We start from the raw sequence: 15,472 nt of genomic DNA, 5'->3' as shown, positions 1-15,472 counted from the left end.
AAAAGCCTGGGAGAAACTGGGAGGGGACTTGGAGGGAACTGGGAGTGGACTGGGAGGGAATGGGAGGGCACTGGGAAGGACTGGGCGGACTGGGAGGGGACCGGGAGGGAATGGGTGGAACTGGGATGGAGTGGGAGGGAACTGGGAGGGCCTGGGAAGGGACAAGGAAGGGGAGTGGGAAGAGATTGGCACAAACTGGGAGGGGACTGGGAGGGAACTGGGAAGGGAAAAGGAGGGCAGTGCAAAGGGACTGGGAAGGGACAGGAAGGGACTGGGACGGGACTGGGAAGGGCCTGGGACAAATTGGGAGGGGACTTGGAGGGAACTGGGAGGACCCAGGAAGGGACAGGGAGGGGAGTGGGAAGGGACAGGGACGAGACAAGGAAGGGACAGGGAGGGGAGTGAGAGGGAGTGGGAGGGAGTGGGAGGGAACTGAGAAGGGAATGGGACGGGCCTGGAACTAACTGGGAGGGGACTTGGAGGACCTGGGAGGGCACTTGGAAGGACTGGGAGGGCACCGGGAGGGAGTGGGAGGAAACTGGGAGTGCCTGGGAAGGGACTGGAAAGGGCCTGGGACAAATTGGAGGGGACTGGGATGGAACTGGGAAGGGAAAAGGAAGGGACAAGAAGGGTAGAAGGAGGAGACAAGGAGGGGACTGGGAGGGGAGTGGGAGGACAAGGAGGGTACTGAGAAGGGACAGGGACAAACTAGGAAGGGCCTGGAACGAAGTGGGAGGGGACTTGGAGGACCTGGGAGGGCACTTGGAAGGAATGGGAGGGGACCGGGAGGGAGTGGGAGGAAACTTGGAGGGCCTGGGAAGGGACTGGAAAGGGCCTGGGACAAACTGGGAGGGGACTGGGATGGAACTGGGAAGGGAAAAGGAAGGGACAGGGAGGGGACAAGGAGGGGAGTGAGAAGGGACTGGGAGGGGAGTGAGAAGGGACTGGGACAAACTGGGAAGGGCCTGGAACTAAGTGGGAGGGGACTTGGAGGGAACTGGGAGGGAATGGGAGGGCCTGGGAAGGAACTGGAAAGGGCCTGGGAGGGACTGAGAAGGGACTGGGTAGGTCCTGGGACAAACTGGGAGGGAACTGGGAATGCACAAGGAAGGGCAGTGGGAAGGGACTGCGAGGGGATTGGGATGGGACTGGGAGGGACCTGAGAAGGGACTGGGACAAACTGGGAAGGGCCTGGAACTAAGTGGGAGGGGACTTGGAGGGAACTGGGAGGACCTAGGAGGGCACTGGGAAGGACCGGGAAGGAATGGGAGGAAACTTGGAAGGCCTGGGAAGGGACTGGAAAGGGACTGGGAGAAACTGGGTGGACTGGGAGGGGACTGGAAGGGGACTGGGAAGGTCCTGGGACAAAATGGGAGGGGACTGGGATGGAACAAGGAAGGGACAAGGAAGCAACACGAAGGAGACAAGGAGGCGACAAGAAAGGGACAAGGAAGCAACACAGAGGCGACAGGGAAGCGACACGGAGGTGACAGGGAAGGGACAGGGAGGGGAGTGGGAAGGGACAGGGAGGGGAGTGGGAAGGGACAGGGAGGGGCCTGGAACTAAGTGGGAGGGGACTGGGATGGACAGGGATGGGCTGGGATGGACAGGGAGGGGCTTGGAGGGACTGGGAGAGAATGGGAGGGGTCTGGAAGAGAATGGGAGGGGACTGGGAGTGCACTGGGAAGGGACTGGGAGTGCACTGGGAAGGGACTGGGAGGGGACAGGGAGGAAAGTGAGAATGGACTGGTAAGGGCCTGGGACAAACTGGGAGGGAACTGGGAGGGGAGTGGGAGGGACTGGGTGGACTGGGAGGGAATTGGGAGGGACAGGGCAGGACTGGGAGCTTGCTGGGAGGGACTGGAAAGGGCCTGGGCGAAACTGGGAGGGAACTGTGAAGAGACTGGGAAGGTATGGGGAGGGCACTGGGACGGACTGGGAGGGAACTGGGAAGGGACAGTGAGGGAGTGGGAGGGACTGGGTGGAACAGGAGGGAATGGGAGGGACTGGGATGGAGTGGGAGGGACTGGGAAGGGGCTGGGAAGGGACAGGGAGGGAACTGGGACAAAGTGGGAGGGGACTGGGAGTGCACTGACAGGACCAGAGTGAAATGGGAGGGGACGGGGAGGGAATGGGAGGGCACTGGGAATGGACCAGGAGGGGACTGAGAGGGAATGGGAGGAACTGGGAATGACTGGGAGGGCACTGGGCAGACTGGGAGGGGACGGGGAGGGAATGGGAGGGGCTGGGATGGACAGGAATGGGGGGGGAGAGACTGGGAAGGACTGGGACGGAATGGGAGGGAACTGGGAAGGGAATGGGAAGGGACTGGGAGGGCCCGGGATGGAGTGGGATGGACTGGGATAGGACGGGGAAGGGACTGGGTGGGAATGGGATGGACTGGAAAGGACCTGGAGGGAACTGGCAAGGGACTAAGAAGAACTGGGAGGTAGTGGGAGAAATTGGGAGGGACTGGAAGGAAACTGGGAAGGGACTTGGCTGGGAATGGGAGAGTACTGCGAAGGGACTGGGATGCAGTGGGAAAGGACTGGGAATGAAACTGGGAAGGGACTGGGAAGGGACTGGGACAGTGTGGGAAGGGACTTGGTAGGGATAGCAAAGCGATTGTTACAGACTGGGACAAGCTGGGAGGGACAGGGACAAACAGGGAAGGGACTGGGAAATACTGGGGGGGACTGGGAGAACACATTGCAGTACTGGGAGCCTTTGAGGGAGATCTTGGAGTTCCTGGGAGCACTGTTGTTGCTGCGAGGTCACCGAGAATAGGATCGGAGAGGTTATACTGGCAGCACCGCGTGGGACAGGAGGTCACTCACTGCGTTCCTGGGAGCACTGGAGAGGGATTTTGCAGTTCCCGGGAGCACTGGCAGAGACTGGGAGGCGCTGGGTTCACCCTGGGATCGCTGGGCGAGTCTGGGGGCATTGGGGTCAGCCTGCAAGAGCTGGGAGAGACAGGAGAACAGCTCGTGAACTGGGAGCAGACTGCTCCTGACCGCGGCAAATCGACACCCACCCCCGCCCCCTCGCTGCTGCCCACCCCCAGACCCGTGGCAGAGTCCTGCAGCAGGGACAAAACAACTCCAGAGAGCAGCAGAGTCGACACTGAGCTGATGCGGAGCAGAGAAAGCAGAGGGGACGAGGGTTACGCTGGCTAGGTCAGAGCCGAGGGGGCGAGGGCGGCGCCATCTTGGGAAGGGCAGGCGCTGTCACGGGGAGGACGGCGCCATCTTGGGAAGGGCAGGCGCTGTCACGGGGAGGACGGCGCCATCTTGGGAAGCGCAGGCGCTGTCACGGGGAGGACGGCGCCGAAGGGAGCCGAGCCGAGCCGAGGAGCCGAAGGGAGCCGAGCCGAGCCGAGGAGCCGAAGGGAGCCGAGCCGAGCCGAGGAGCCGAAGGGAGCCGAGCCGAGCCGAGGAGCCGAAGGGAGCCGAGCCGAGCCGAGGAGCCGAAGGGAGCCGAGCCGAGCCGAGCCGAGGAGCCGAAGGGAGCCGAGCCGAGCCGCCGAAGGGAGCCGAGCCGAGCCGAGGCGCCGAAGGGAGCCGAGCCGAGCCGAGGAGCCGAAGGGAGCCGAGCCGAGCCGAGGCGCCGAAGGGAGCCGAGCCGAGCCGAGGAGCCGAAGGGAGCCGAGCCGAGCCGAGGAGCCGAAGGGAGCCGAGCCCAGCCGAGGCGCCGAAGGGAGCCGAGCCCAGCCGAGGCGCCGAAGGGAGCCGAGCCCAGCCGAGGAGCCGAAGGGAGCCGAGCCCAGCCGAGGCGCCGAAGGGAGCCGAGCCCAGCCGAGGCGCCGAAGGGAGCCGAGCCCAGCCGAGGCGCCGAAGGGAGCCGAGCCCAGCCGAGGCGCCGAAGGGAGCCGAGCCCAGCCGAGGCGCCGAAGGGAGCCGAGCCCAGCCGGGGGTTATATTAAAGGTTAATCTTTTCCCATGTTAATTCTTATTTTATACAGAACGGTTAATTTTTCCTATCAGGCTCAGCCAGCCTCTGTTCAGAGGGTTTTCCATTCACATAAAAAACAACCAATCGACAACAAAATCGATACTTTTAAAAAGCCACTCTTTGCATATGATAGATACACACTGCACATTTATATATTTGAGAACCCCACGTACCCCATTTCAAAGCCTCCCTTCTTACGAATTAACACTGTAGTATAGAGGTTTTACTTCGAGCAGTGCTTTCTGGGCCAGATGTAAGCAGCTGAAGACATTTATTACATTATACAGCAAAGTCATATAGTCTAATCAGAAGGCACACGTGGCACATCTCAGTCGGGCATTTTCTGCTGGCATACAATAGGTTGCAATGAAACTATTTTAACACATCCAACCTGTTATAAAATATGCATCCTTTTTTTTTTTAATATATATAATCCTTCTCTTAAAACGATTTTGAATACAAAGAAACAAAAATCTCATTCTATAATATCCCTATATCAAACTCTTATCCTAACACCTTAGTACCTTAGTACAATCACTAATTACTTAATACTTATAAACACTAAATACTTACTATTCATTATGCTTACAGGTAAAACAACTATTAAAAACCAAAAAAAAAATCTCTAAAACACATCACAATCAGAAATAATGAAATAATCATTGTTGCTTTAAATCAGAACACAACTTTCATAGACTAGAGAGGTTATCAGAAAGGGGGGGAGAAATGGGGGGGGGGGGAGGCGGCCGGCTAGCAAAGGCACCATAGGGACAAAGAGAGGGGGGGGAAAGGTGGGTGGGGAGAAAGCCACCGAATTCACACCAGCTGCCCTTCCAGGCAGCCTCGAGGTCAAATGTAGGATTCCCTGAAGGCATGGAGACTTCCATAGGAGGCGATAGCAGCAATTTTGAGCTACATTGATGTTTTTGAGCCTAAAACTCAAGGTGCTTGTAGCAGATGCCACTGTCTCTTCTCCACTCCATATTGCTGGATGTCAGTGCATACAACTTACAGCAGCAGTTCCTAAAGTACACAAAAGTATCTGGCAATCAGTGTTTCTTACAGGCTTCTAGGACAGTCATCTTCTCCCAAGTCATGCTTTTTGCCTAAAGTGTCCCTTCTGTCCACAATTAAAACACATGGAAAAACTTTTAAGGGTTAGTGGGAGGGTGTCCAGCAGCAGTGGGGGAGTGGGCTGCTGTTGCTATTGGCCAGGTGCCAGTGACTGCAGCTCCAGGGGTGCAGGTGAGCTTAGTGGCCATGGTGGGGGAGAAGGGCTGGGGGGCGTAGATGTCAAAGAAGAGCTTTGTTCTGGTGAAATGGCATTACTATTCTAACAGCTTTATAATGCTCTGCTAATTGATCTAAAGAATCTTTAATTAGTCCCTGTGTTGTAAGGGAAGATGTAACAATTTTGTTTACTTTTGTTGCCGCCATCCCTCCCCGCTCCCATGTCTTTTCATTCTACATTGTTGCCCTTTTTTTTCCCTCCAAGATGTAAGTAAATGACTCTGAGTATCAAGTTATCTTCTTTTGTTCTTTCATTACCCATACGTGCTCCTCAACAGGAGGCACCGACGCTCAGTTTCCCCAGTCACTTACCTCTGTCCGGGGTGACCATTTGTTGTAGTATTGATGTTTTAATTACTTCGAGCAGTGCTTTCTGGGCCAGATGTAAGCAGCTGAAGACATTTATTACATTATACAGCAAAGTTATATAGTCTAATCAGAAGGCACACGTGGCACATCTCAGTTGGGCATTTTCTACTGGCATACGTGTAATTAAGGCATACAGTAGGTCGTAACAACAAAACTATTTTAACACGTCCAACCAAACTCTGCCCAGTTTCTCTCCTTCGGTTCCAAAGTGTTTACATTACTCTCAGAGTCAAAGGCAAAACATAGCTTTCTCTGACTCGAGCAAAGGCAAATCTTCCCCGTAGTCTTCCAAAGCTATCCCAAAACACCTTCCCACATCATACTATTCTTCTACATCCACTTAAACAGGAGAGCTTCTGGAATGTAAAAGCAAATTCTAGGGAGAGCAAAACAGGGTTTCAAAGCATAAATATAACATGTGTATCACATAAAAACAGTAGACCTTCCTTTTTGTCTGTCATGGGAGGGGGGGGTTGCCCTTCTTTGTTCCTTTGGGGTTTTTTTCTTTTTGTTTCTTAGTTTTCAATACAAATGGAAAAACCTTCAAAGAGGGCCGCACTCAGCTGCTCCCCACACACAGGGGCAAGAGAAGCCCCTAACTGGTCAGTGTTGCCACCCCTCTTAAGGGGATCGGTTGGCACCTAAGGTGCACCTGGGGGTATCAAAGGGGAATTTGGGGGCACATAGAGGGATGAGGAGGGCCTCTGGAGAGTCTCCCAAAGGATTAGTTGGATATTTAGGGTTATTTGGACCCCCGCCACAAAGGCCACTACTGCAAAGCTTTCCCCCCACCACCACAACTAACCCTAACCATCCGACTAAAATACCCACAGGAGACCTTCCATTAGTCCCCACATGCCTCTATATTCCCCTTGACTTCCCATTCAAATTAAGAAACTAAAAATAAAACCAGTGATGTTTCTTTTGTGTGTCTTGTGGGGTTTTTTAGTTTGCAAATAAGAGTCATTTCAAAGCCTTTTTGCATCCACATTACTACTGTTCTGCAATCTCTCGATTAAGAGCACAGCTTTTTCTCTGCTGGAATACCTCACACTAACACTTAAATTTTTTTCATGGGTTTTCATCCCCTCTGAGAGCATTCAGGCAGCTTTTTTGGGCAGCATCCCCCGCCCCTCACTCACCTGCTCCTCTCCTGCATCAGCACCCACCCCCATGTGGTATCATGGGAGGAAAGAGAGACAGCTGAGGGGCTGCCCCGCTTTTTATCACCCCGACCCACGGATGCCCTTCTCAGTAGGATTTGCACCTTCAGCACGCAGCTGAGTTTTTGCTGCGCTTCCCTCCTCTGTGACAGCTGCTGCGCAGGTCTGCATCTCCAAGCGTGTCACACCTTCTGGGATTTACTACCCCATAATCACCTTGCAGTTGGTGCATTTCTTGCTGGCAATCAACCCATCTCTTCCATCTGTTGCTCTCATTGTTTTGTTTCAGCTTTCTGAGCCTGTGTCGGTACAAGTCCTTCTCAGGGCACTGCAAACAGAGACAGACAAAGCTTCCTTTTCTCCAATAGTTCCAGGAAGATTTCCGGCACTTCTAGGCAAGCACCGACAGAGTGACGGCTGTGAGGGGACATCAGCCTGGCACTGGAGCTGGGCATTCTGAGCAGATGAGGAACCCTGGGCAACACCTACAGAGAAATCTTGGTTTCTCTGCAGAGAAGCACTGGCCTTAGAGACAAAGCTGTCTTTGATCTGGGCACCAGCTGCAGCTCCCAGCGGTGCCTAGCTGCAGAGCAATGGCCTGCACCTTCATCCTGATCCAGGTGGAGAGAGAACTGCCAGGAGCACAACTTCTCTGCTACGGTTGCAGCATCCCCAGGGGCCGAGCGCAGCCTTGCTGTTAGTGAGGAACACAGCCCCTGTGAAAAGCTCCTGGGGTCAGGGGACAAACAAGAGGTTGTCCACACTGGAAACAAGGGAAGTCTCTTTGCCACTCCCATTATACCCATCAGAGGACTTCTGCTTGCTTACCTACCTGCTCGGTTGGAGTCTACACTGGAAGAAGTTTCAGCTCCTCGGTAAAAGCGTGGACTGAGCAGTTTCTTTTTCAGCCTTTCCTTCCTGACTGACAGATCAAACCCTACCTGGAGCCCACACAAGCCAAGCAGGAGATCCCCTGCTAGGCTGGCAGGGCGAGGCTGTACCGTCGCAGCAGCCGTAGCCCTTGTGCCGACCGTGTCGCTGCTGCACGTCTTGCTTGCTCAGTTAATGAAGTGGAAAGCAAAGAGTCAATCTGTAAAGAATAAAGCAAAAAGCAAAGAACAGATCTCAGTTACTCACATTGTAAAGCTCTGAGGAGGTTAGCATGCATTCAATAAAAATACCACAAAATCATTTGTTCTCCCTTCAGCGTTCATTTAACTCACAGAGCTGTGAACTGATGCTGTCCCAAAACACACACTCAGCATCTGGTGGTACTTGGAGCACCAAGAAGAGAGTTTGGCATGCTGGGAGAACACTTCCCCACTGAGGGAAGATCTGGGGCCCCACTGGGAGACTTGGGAAGGCACTGGGAGCACTAGAAAAGGATTTTGGAGTTACTGGGAAGAAGAGGGAGAACACAGGGGCCATGCTGGGAGCAATCAGGAAAGCAGAATACAATACAGACTTAACCAGGTTGCAAAAGACCTTCCAGAACACTGAGTCCAACCTATCACCCACCACCATCTAATCAACTAAACCATGGTACTCAGTGCCTCATCCAGTCTTACTTTAAACACTTGCAGTGATGGTGACTCCATCACCTCCCAGGGCAGCTCATTCCTCATGAGTGCAACACAAAGCAGACTTACTTGTGGTCTTGTTCTCCAAAGCACAACGTATAGACTGCTCCTGATGTAGACATACACACACACCCCACATGTGGAGAACAGCAAGAGTCCTGCAGACAAGACTCCTAACAGGAGTGGGGAAACACTGGGCGTACTAGAAAAGAAAAAGAGATAAAGGGCCAATTCTGTTATCACTTACAGCTCCACACTTCCGTCATTATTGCATGCATTAGAAGCACAGAGTTACAGGTATCTCTGGGTACAGTTGAGGCAGCAGCCGCCACCCCCCCAAAGCCCCGCGCAGCACCGCCGGCGGCCACCCCCCCAAAGCCTCGCGCAGCACCGCGGGCGGCCACCCCCCCCAAAGCCCCGCGCAGCACCGCGGGCGGCCACACCCCCAAGCCCCGCGCAGCTCCAGCGGCTGCTATAGAGAAACCCCACAAAGCAGCAGAGACTGGCACTGACCCGGGACACAGCAGAAGAGCTCCAACCTCTACCAGCCACGACCCTGCACTGAGCCGTTTTAAAGCATCCGGCGCCATGTTGTTGAGGGCGGTGCCACGCTGGGGGGTGGGGTTCAGGCTGGGGGGGCGATGCTACGCTGAGGGGGCGGTGCCACGCTGGGGGGCGGTGCCACATGGGTGGAGGCGGTGCCGCGCTGGGGGGCGGTGCCGCGCTGGGAAGGGCGGTGCCACCCTGGGAAGGGCGGTGCCACCCTGGGAAGGGGCGGTGCCACCCTGGGGGGGGCGGTGCCACCCTGGGGGGGGGCGGTGCAACCCTGGGGGGGGCGGTGCCACTCTGGGGGGGGGGCGGTGCCTGCTGTGTCACTTCACGCTCAGCTTTCCATGGGTTTTATTCCCCTCCAAGATTGTTGAGGTATGAGCAGCTGAGGAGCCCTGGGGAACACCTGTACAGAAATGTTCTTCCAAGAGCTGTCAGAAAAATGTGACTGAGAAGGACTGGGAAAGAACTGGGAGGGACTGGGATACCACTGGGACCCTCACAAGTCTATGGCACCAGATGGGATCCATCCCAGGGCAGAGAGCTCTGGCAGATGAGCTCCAAGCCACTGCCCAACATTTGCCACCAGTCCTGCATGACCACAGAGGTCCCAGGTGGCTGGAAGCTGCCAGTGTGATGCCATTCACGAGAAGGGCTGGAGGGAAGAACCTGGGAACTCCAGGCCTGTAAGCCTGACCTCAGTGCCTGGCAAGACTATGGAGCAGATCGTCCTGGGGGCAATCACAGCAAACCTGCAGGACGGGCAAGGGCTCAGGCCCAGCCAGCAAAGATTTGGTGGGAGGGGCAGGTCCTGCCTCACCAACCTGATCTCCTTCTATGCCCAGGTGACTGCCTGGTAGGTGTGGGGAAGGCTGTGGATGTAGTCTGCCTGGACTTCAGCAAGGCCTTTGACACTGTCTGCCACAACAACCACCTGGCCAAGCAGAACAGCCCACATCCTGGACAGGAGCACTCTGTGCTGGGTTAGGAACTGGCTGGAGTCCTGGGCCCAGAGAGTGGTGGTGAATGGTGCCACATGCAGCTGGCAGCCGGGCACTAGTGGTGTCCCCCAGGGATCAGTGCTGGGTCCCATCCTGTTCAATATCTGTATTGATGATCTGGATGAGGGGAGCAAGTCCATCATCAATAACTTTGCAGATGACACCAAGCTGGGGGCAGGAGTTGATCTGCTGGAAGGTAGGAGAGCTCAGCAGAGGGACCCTGACAGGCTGGACAGATGGGCAGAGTTTGGAAAGCATGCACGGACTCCCTGGTTGGTGAAGCAGGAATTGTTTAGTGGTACAGAACAAGCAGTGTATGTAGGAAAAATCAAGCAGGCTAAGCAATTCCCTGGCATTCTTGCACCACTGCTGCTAATTGAGTTTTCTCCTTTGATATGCAGCTCTCCATTATTATCTTCATCCCATAGCAGGTTGAGCTTCTCCAGCACGGAGGCGAGCGTCCTTCTGTCTCGCGCTTCAGGCTGTTTACTGCAGTCAGCTCTTCTTTATCATCAGACCGTTCTTCCGTCGTCAGCAGCCTGTTGTTCTTTCCTGTCGTGAAACCTTCCATAGATACTTTCTGCTTTCCTCCAGGCAGAGTCCAAGGGCATGCTATTGAACACATGCAAGTGCCAGGTTCTACACATTACCACAACAACCCCAGGCATTGCTACAGGCTGGGGTCAGACTAGCTGGATAGGAACCAGGCTGGAAAGGGACCTGAGGGTGCTGGTTGACACCAGCTGAACATGAGCCAGCAGTGTGCCCAGGTGGCCAAGAAGGCCAAATACATCCTGGCCTGCATCAGGAACAGTGTGGCCAGCAGGAGCAGGGAGGTCATTCTGCCCTGTGCTCAGCACTGGTCAGGCCACACCTTGAGTTCTGTGTCCAGTTCCTGGGCCCCTCAGTTTAGGAAAGATGTTGAGATGCTGGAAGGTGTCCAGAGAAGGGCAACAAAGCTGGGGAGGGGTCTGGAGCACAGCCCTGTGAGGCAAGGCTGAGGGAGCTGGGGTTGCTTAGCCTGGAGAAGAGGAGGCTCAGGGGAGACCTTCTTGCTCTCTACAACTACCTGAGGGCAGATTGTAGCCAGGTGGGGTTTGGTCTGTTCACCCAGGCACCCAGTACCAGAACAAAAGGACGCAGTCTCAGGCTGTGCCAGGGAAGGTTTAAGCTAGAGGTGAGGACAAAGTTCATCCCAGAAAGAGGAACTGGCCATTGGAATGTGCTGCCCAGGGAGGTGGTGGAGTCCCCATCCCTGGAGGTGTTCCAAAAAAGAACTGGATGTGGCAGCTGGAGCCATGGTTTAATTGTGAGGAGGGGATAGGGATGCAGACATAGGAGGGAATTGATGAGATCTGAGGTCTCTTCAAACCTGGTTGATTATGTGAGACTGGGAGGTACTAGGAGGAACTGGGGGTTACTGGGAAGTACTAGAAGATACTGGGAGGCTGTGGAAGGACTCTGGGGGGGAGTGAGGGGCACTGGAGAACTATAAGGGTTAACTGGGAGGTACTGGGAAGGGCTCTGAATGGCACTGGGAAAAACTCAGAGACTGTGGAGAGACTTTGGGGCGGTCTGCAGGGGGTGAAGGGGTCACTGGGGGTTATAGGGAGATACTCACAGTGCTCCCAGTGCTCTCCCAGTTGTCTCCCAGTTCCTCCCAGTGCTCCCAGTTGAGTTCCTGATGCTTCCAGTTGTATCCCAGGGCTCCAGAACTGACTCCAGGTGCTGCAGGTATGGCTCCCAGTCCCTCCCAGTGCCTCTCAGCCCCTGCCAGCCTCCTCCCAGACTGGGAAAGGACTGGGAGGCACTGGGAGGGGCTCAGGACAGTAGTGGGGAGGTACTGGGAGACTGTGGAAGGACTCTGGGGAGGAATTGGGGATGCTCAGTGGGGTACAGAGGGTCACTGGGAGGCTGTGGAAGGACTTCCTCGGTGGAACTGGGAGGGCTCAGGGGGGCACTGGGGGTTACTGGAAGGTACTGGGAGGTAGTGGGGAGTACTGGGAGGCTGTGAAAGGACTCTGGGAGGGGAGGGTTACTGTGGGGGGAGTGAGGGGGCACTGGGGAAGTCTAAGGGTTAACTGGGAGGTACTGGGAAGGGCTCTGAATGGCACTGGGAAGAACTCAGAGACTGTGGAAAGACTTTGGGGCGGTCCAGTTGTGTCCCAGGGCTCCAGCAATGCCTCCAGCTGGTCCAGGTATGTCTCCCAGTGCCTCCTGGTCCCTACTGGTCTCCTCCCATACTGGGATAGGACTAGAAGGGATTGGGAGGTACTGGGAGGGACAGGAATAAACAGGGAGGGACTGGGAAGGGAGTGGGACAGTATGGGAGGGGACATGGAGGGACAGGGAGGGGACATAGTGGGAATGGACTGGGAGGGACTGGCAGGGACTGAGAGGGCACTTTCACAGCTGTCTCCCAGTTTTGTCCCAGTTGGGTTCCTGCTGCTTCCAGTTGTCTCCCAGGGCTCCAGGTCTGACTCCAGGTGCTGCAGGTACGGCTCCCAGACTCTCCCAGAAACTTCCAGTCCCTACCAGTCTCCTCCCAGACTGGGAAAGGTGTAGGAGAAAATGGGATGGACTGGGAGGCTGTAAAGGGCTGTGGGAGGGAAATGGGGGACTGAGGGGGGTACTGGGAATTCCTGGGTCATGCTCCCAGTGCTTCCAGTTGTCTCCCAGTGGGGATGCTACTGCTTCCAATTGTCCACCAGGGCTCTTGCCAGGTAGTGCAGGTAGAACTGGGAGGGTACTGGAAAGGGATGGGGAAGGGACTGGTTGGGGACTGTGAAGGGACTGGGATGGAATGGGAGGAACTGGGAGGGGCGGGGATGGACTGGGGGGGCACTGGGAAGAGACTGGGATGGGAGTGGGAAAGGACAGGGAGGAACTGGGTGTACTGGAATGGGAGGGAACTGGGAGAGACTGGGAAGGACTGGGAGTGCACTGCGATGGGACTGGGAGGGGAGTGGGGAGCCAGTGGGAGGGGATTGGGAGGGAACTAAGAAGGGAATGGGAAGGGAAAAGAGTTGGAAGGGACTGGGATGGAGTGGGATGGATCAGGGAGGGAATTGGAAAGGGCTCAGGACAGTACTGTGAAGGACAGGGAGGCTGTTAAGGGCTCTGGGGGGGCACTGGGAGGTACTGGGAGGCTGTGAAAAGATCTGGGGGGGGAGGGTTACTGGGGGGAGTGAGGGGGCGCTGGAGAACTATAAGGGTTAACTGGGAGGTACTGGGAAGGGCTCTGAATGGCACTGGGAAGAACTCAGAGACTCTGGAAAGACTTTGAGGAGGTCTGGAGGGGCTGAGGGGGGCACTGGGGGTTATGTGGAGATACTCACAGTGCTCCCAGTGCTCTCCCAGTTGTCTCCCAGTTGTTCCCAGTGCTCCCAGTTGAGTTCCTGCTGCTTCCAGTTGTCTCCCAGGGCTCCAGCAATGCCTCCAGCTGGTCCAGGCATGTCTCCCAGTGCCTCCTGGTCCCTACTGGTCTCCTCCCATACTGGGATAGGACTAGAAGGGATTGGGAGGTACTGTAAGGGACAGGAATAAACAGGGAGGGACTGGGAGGGGATGGGAAGGGAGTGGGACAGTATGGTAGGGGACTTGGAGGGACAGGGAGGGGACATAGTGTGAATGGACTGGGAGGGACTGGCAGGGACTGGGATGGAGTGGGATGGGACAGTAAGGGGATTGGGAAGGGACAGGGAAGGGACAGGGAGGGGATTGGGATGGGACTGAGTGAACTGGGAAGGGAATGAAAGGGACTGGGATGGACTGTTAGGGGCTTGGGTGGACTGGGATTGACAGGGAGGGCAGTGGTAGGGAATGGGAGGGATGGGAGGGGACTGGGAAGGAACTGGGAAGGGCCTGGGTCAAACTGGAAGGGGACTTGGAGGGAACTGGGAGGACCTGAGTGAAATTGGAGGGGACTGGGAGGGAGCGGGAGGAAACTGGGAGGGAATTGGTAGGGAACAGTGAAGGGACTGGGAGGGCACTGGAAGGGTTTTGGAAAGGGAGTGGGAAAGGACAGGGAGGAACTGGGTGTAGTGGAATGGGAATGGGAGGGAACTGGGAGAGAATGCGAAGGACTGGGAGTGCACTGCGATGGGACTGGCTGGCCACGCCCCCTCCCAAATAAGGGAGGGAGAGTGAAACGGAGGAGGACGGCTGGCCACACCCACAAAGGGAGGGCAGTGAAGAAGCGAGGTGGGGGGCTGGCCACGCCACCCCCCCAAATAAGGGAGGGAGAAAGTGAAGCGGAGGCGGGTGGCTGGCCATGCCCCCTCCCCCCACCAAGCTAAAAGGGGGAGGGAGCTTCTGGCGCGGTGCGGCCAATAGGAGGGAGGGGAAAGCGCAAAGGCGGGAAAGGGGTTAGGGGTGGGCGGCAAAAGGGAAGGGGAGGGTGGGAAAGGAATAAGGAAGGGGAAGGGAGGAGAGAGGAAGAGAGGGGGGACCAGTATGTACCAGTATGTACCAGTATGGAGCCAGGGCTAGACCAGTCTGGACCGGTCTGGACCAGTTTGGACCAGTCTGGACCAGTCTGGACCATTTTGGAACAGTATGGATCAGTTTGGACCAGTGTAGACTGGTTTGGACCGGTTTGGACCAGTCTGGAGTGTTTTGGACCGGTTTGGACCAGTCTGGACCGGTCTGGACCGGTCTGGACCGGTTTGGACCGGTTTGGACCGGTCTGGACCGGTCTGGACCGGTTTGGACCGGTCTGGGCCGGTTTGGACCGGTCTGGACCGGTCTGGACCGGTCTGGACCAGTTTGGACCGGTCTGGACCGGTTTGGACCGGTCTGGACCGGTTTGGACCGGTCTGGGCCGGTCTGGACCGGTTTGGACCGGTCTGGACCGGTTTGGACCGGTCTGGACCGGTTTGGACCGGTTTGGACCGGTCTGGACCAGTTTGGACCGGTCTGGGCCGGTCTGGACCGGTTTGGACCGGTCTGCACCAGTTTGGACCGGTCCGGACCGGCTTGGACCGGTCCGGACCGGTCCGGACCAGTCCGGACCGGTCTGGACCGGTTTTGACCGGTTTGGACCGGTCTGGACCAGTTTGGACCGGTCTGGGCCGGTCTGGACCGGTTTGGACCGGTCTGGACCGGTTTGGACCGGTTTTGACCGGTCCGGACCGGTCTGGACCGGTCTGGACCGGCTTGGACCGGTCTGGACCGGTCTGGACCGGTTTGGACCGGTCTGGACCGGTTTTGACCGGTCCGGACCGGTCTGGACCGGTCTGGACCGGCTTGGACCGGTCTGGGCCGGTCTGGACCGGTTTGGACCGGTCTGGACCGGTTTGGACCGGTCCGGACCGGTCTGGACCGGTCTGGACCGGCTTGGACTGGTCTGGACCGGTCTGGACCGGCTTGGACCGGTCTGGACCGGCTTGGACCGGTCTGGACCGGTCTGGCCCGGTCTGGACCGGTTTGGACCAGTCTGGACCGGCTTGGACCGGTTTGGACCGGTCTGGACCAGTTTGGACCGGTCTGGACCGGCTTGGACCGGTCTGGATCAGTATCGAGCTTGGGTGGCCACTAATGACCCCCCCCAGCCTCTCCCTCCCACCCC

The 15,472-nt window shown here is 56.6% G+C and overlaps 1 protein-coding gene across 1 annotated transcript; it reads right to left on the bottom strand.

The window, feature by feature from the left end:
- Positions 1-10,176: 10,176 nt before the first annotated feature.
- Positions 10,177-14,449, bottom strand: LOC137442138 (uncharacterized). Its single transcript, XM_068140486.1, has 4 exons — positions 14,375-14,449; positions 13,242-14,197; positions 11,525-12,453; positions 10,177-10,515 (listed from the first exon to the last, which is right to left on the bottom strand). Exons 1-3 carry the CDS (start codon positions 14,447-14,449, stop codon positions 12,435-12,437), a joined length of 1,050 nt encoding a protein of 349 aa, XP_067996587.1. The 3' UTR covers positions 10,177-10,515; positions 11,525-12,434.
- Positions 14,450-15,472: the final 1,023 nt, after the last annotated feature.

Source organism: Melanerpes formicivorus, unplaced genomic scaffold (assembly GCF_026170545.1).
Source record: "Melanerpes formicivorus ecotype bairdi unplaced genomic scaffold, bMelFor1.0.p_v2 SCAF_6, whole genome shotgun sequence".
NCBI classification, from domain to species: Eukaryota; Metazoa; Chordata; class Aves; order Piciformes; family Picidae; genus Melanerpes; species Melanerpes formicivorus.
This window is presented reverse-complemented; position numbering and strand designations above follow the sequence as displayed.